The sequence below is a fragment of the Apodemus sylvaticus genome, chromosome 1 (assembly GCF_947179515.1).
Source record: "Apodemus sylvaticus chromosome 1, mApoSyl1.1, whole genome shotgun sequence".
Taxonomy (NCBI): Eukaryota; Metazoa; Chordata; class Mammalia; order Rodentia; family Muridae; genus Apodemus; species Apodemus sylvaticus.
Window position 1 is genome coordinate 195,538,445 of NC_067472.1, and position 3,111 is coordinate 195,541,555.

Below are 3,111 nucleotides of genomic sequence, written 5' to 3' on the forward strand. Positions count from 1 at the left end.
ACACTGGTGACTTGTTGCCCTGGTGGCCGTGTGTCTTCAGGGAGGCCTTCTTGAAGACCTTTGAATTGTGGGTTCTTTAGAGAGGCAGAGAAGCTGGAGATATGTTGCCCTGGCTGTGACACATCTACTGGGATGCCTTCATACTGTTTACTCTTGAGAGGATTTGTCAAGCTGTTGCCCTATGTTTAGCTGTTAACCAGGGAAGCATAAGTACTGTAGGTTTTGTTTCCCTGCATGCAAAAGAATTCCCGACAGGCTTTCAGACTGTCGATTCAGTTTCTCTGCATGCTGCAGTGCCCCTGGGAGGTCTTCAGACTTTGGTGTCAGTTGTCCATTTACTCTGTTTGCAGAATTCCTGGGTTTGTGATTTGACTTTTGTGTCAGTTGCCCTGCATGCCACAGAAATCCTGTGAAGCCTTCAGGCTTTTATTTTCATGGGCAGAGGCAGACTAGCTAGTAGTCTGTCCCAACAAAATTTCACAGCCAGAAGTGTAGGATATGGAAAATTTAAACATTGGAAATGAACATTCAATTGCCAGCTTACCTGGACTGGCAACCTCTTGTTAATACTGGAGCCAAGTGCATATTTATTTCAATACTGAGAATACTTGTAAGATTTGGAAACAGAGGCAGTTGTTCAGAAAGAATGAAGCTCCTGTCTGATTCCTGCTCTGTAACAGTCCAAACCAAATGCTGGGTAGGCAGGATGGGTAAATCAGTGCTCTCTGTATGTTTTTTGACGTGTTTTCTTTTACTAGATTCTCCAGAACATATTCCAATAGGTTCGGAACACACATAGGGCTGAAGGTCCCTCCTTGTATCCAAAATTCCAAATGCCTTCAAGTGCACCCATAGAAACCAGACCCCAAAGGCTTCAAGAGACTGCAAGGAACTTACCCTTTCAAGTTTATTACAGTCCCATATTGACCCCAACAAATCCAATGCAATCAAGTCTTTCAGTCCCTGAAAGGGACCTACATCAGCAAGAGTTCCAAGGACCATCAAGAAAATCAGGTATCCAAATGCAACTAGATCCTGTACTGGGCCCAGGTTTACCTACTTTGAAAAAACCCTCAGGGCGTCTAAGTTATCAAATACATAATTGAAATCTTGTTTCCATGTTCTCATAGGATCTGTGGTACTGTCAGAGAAATATGGTGACCATCAATCTGGCCCTGTGACTTCAAGAAAGGTGCGGAAGGAACGCATTGTGTACTCCAAAAAACAAAAGCACCTGCTGCAAGAACATTTTGATAAGTGTCAGTACCCAAACCAGGATCAATGTGTGAAGCTGGCAGAGTTAGTTGGTGTGACAGCCAGGGACATCAAGGTCTGCCCCTCTCTTTTCCCTCAATCCAACAGCAAAAATCTACACTTTCCCATCAGAAACTTTAATTTTGTTCTTAAATGCTTAGGGCAGTGATGACAGTTTTAGGTGGTGGATATTTATGAATCAAATGCTGGGACTCAAATTTTTATCAACCTGGTAGCAATATAGAATAGCATTGTTTCCATGCAGGGTCTCAGAAATCTAATCACCAGAGCTCCTGCTAAAATACAGGACACACTGGCTCAATCTCCCCAGTCTTATGTTGTCTGGTCATACACAATCTACTTTATTATAATATCTTAGCCATCTTGAGTTTCCTGCTTCTTTGTTTCTGACATGTGAATCATTGCTATACAAACACCTTTTATCCAAAATCTTCACCTTGTGGTCCTGTTAGGGGACAACAGGCATTCTTCTGATATCTTCTTTCTTTTCCAGATCTGGTTTAAGAACAGCCGAGCTAAGTACAAGCGGATGGCTCTCCAGAATATTACAGAAGCTTTGCCAGAGACCAATGGAAGTTCAAAACCAGTTTTTGAATCAACCCACTTTCCTGGTTCCATACCTCTTGTTGCTGCTGAGAATGGAGAGCCCATGTGTTCAGGCACATTTAGTGAGGTTTCCATTCCCAAACTCAACTGCATCCAGGAATCTTCTCTGCATCATTATCAGGCCAGTGATGCAGACAGGTGTAGTCAGCAGGAAGATCTGCTTGTTGGCCATGCTCCCATTATAGATTGGGATTCTGGTCAATCAGCAGCAGTTGAAGCCCAGACTGATCTAGCAGTGACTGAATCTACAGATGTCCTAGAAGCTGCCACCCATTGCCCAGAGGAGGCTCAAGGTTCAGGTCCATCTGCAGAGGAACTCTGGCAAAGAATCCTTGACGACTTGGAGAAATCCGAGGACTGGCTTACTCCAGTGACTGAATCTACAGATGTCCTAGAAGCTGCCACCCATTGCCCAGAGGAGGCTCAAGGTTCAGGTCCATCTGCAGAGGAACTCTGGCAAAGAATCATTGACGACTTTGACATACCCGAGGACTGGCTTACTCCAGTGACTGAATCTACAGATGTCCTAGAAGCTGCCACCCATTGCCCAGAGGAGGCTCGAGGTTCAGGTCCATCTGCAGAGGAACTCTGGCAAAGAATCCTTGACGACTTTGACAAATCCGAGGACTGGCTTACTCTGGATTACACCCCAAATCCAACTTACTTCTCTCAGCTCCTTGACCATTCCAGACATTTATAGTCATGAAGAAGTGTGTTATGTACACCCTTCATCTCAGTATTTGTGGGAATTAACCAGGCCTTTCTGTAGACGTTGTGTACCACTGTGGTTTATATAGAGGGGTTGTTTCAAAGCAACTGTAAATATTCATTCTTCATTGTTACATTATGTTCTCATGAAATAAAAGGAGAAATAGTTCCTGAAAATTATTTTATTACATATATTATCCATTTACATTCCAGTCACTACTGCATATGTCCCACTGACCTATAGTTCTTCACCCAACACATTAGGTAAAGTTTTCCCCTAATGTTTTTTTAACGTTTTTTACCTTTATTACGATAGTATCACATACTATAATAGAATAGGAGATTAACTAATTCAGAAAGAAATAAATCAGGATAAAGTGTCCTTGCCATTTTTGTTTACATTAAGGATTCAGAAAGTGGAACAAATTAAGACGACTAGGTAAACACCTAAAACCATGCCAACTTAGCTAAAGTTACATAATATTAGGATTCAAACCCTAATTTAGATATTACCAAATTATT

General features: G+C 42.3%; 1 protein-coding gene across 1 annotated transcript; it reads left to right on the forward strand.

Annotated features, from left to right (window-relative positions):
• The first annotated feature begins 833 nt into the window (after positions 1 to 833).
• LOC127683502 (homeobox protein CDX-1-like) lies at positions 834 to 2,581 on the forward strand. Its single transcript, XM_052180800.1, has 4 exons — positions 834 to 1,014; positions 1,131 to 1,330; positions 1,769 to 2,174; positions 2,445 to 2,581. Exons 1-4 carry the CDS (start codon positions 834 to 836, stop codon positions 2,579 to 2,581), a joined length of 924 nt encoding a protein of 307 aa, XP_052036760.1.
• Positions 2,582 to 3,111: the final 530 nt, after the last annotated feature.

Bases quoted from the DNA above. Each gene is read 5' to 3' on its own strand.
- LOC127683502 (XM_052180800.1), top strand. From the start codon at position 834: ATGCCTTCAAGTGCACCCATAGAAACCAGACCCCAAAGGCTTCAAGAG. The intron at 1,015-1,130 runs GTATCCAAATGC...ATGTTCTCATAG, and splicing joins AGGACCATCAAGAAAATCAG to GATCTGTGGTACTGTCAGAG. The intron at 2,175-2,444 runs GTTCAGGTCCAT...AGGAGGCTCGAG, and splicing joins TTGCCCAGAGGAGGCTCAAG to GTTCAGGTCCATCTGCAGAG.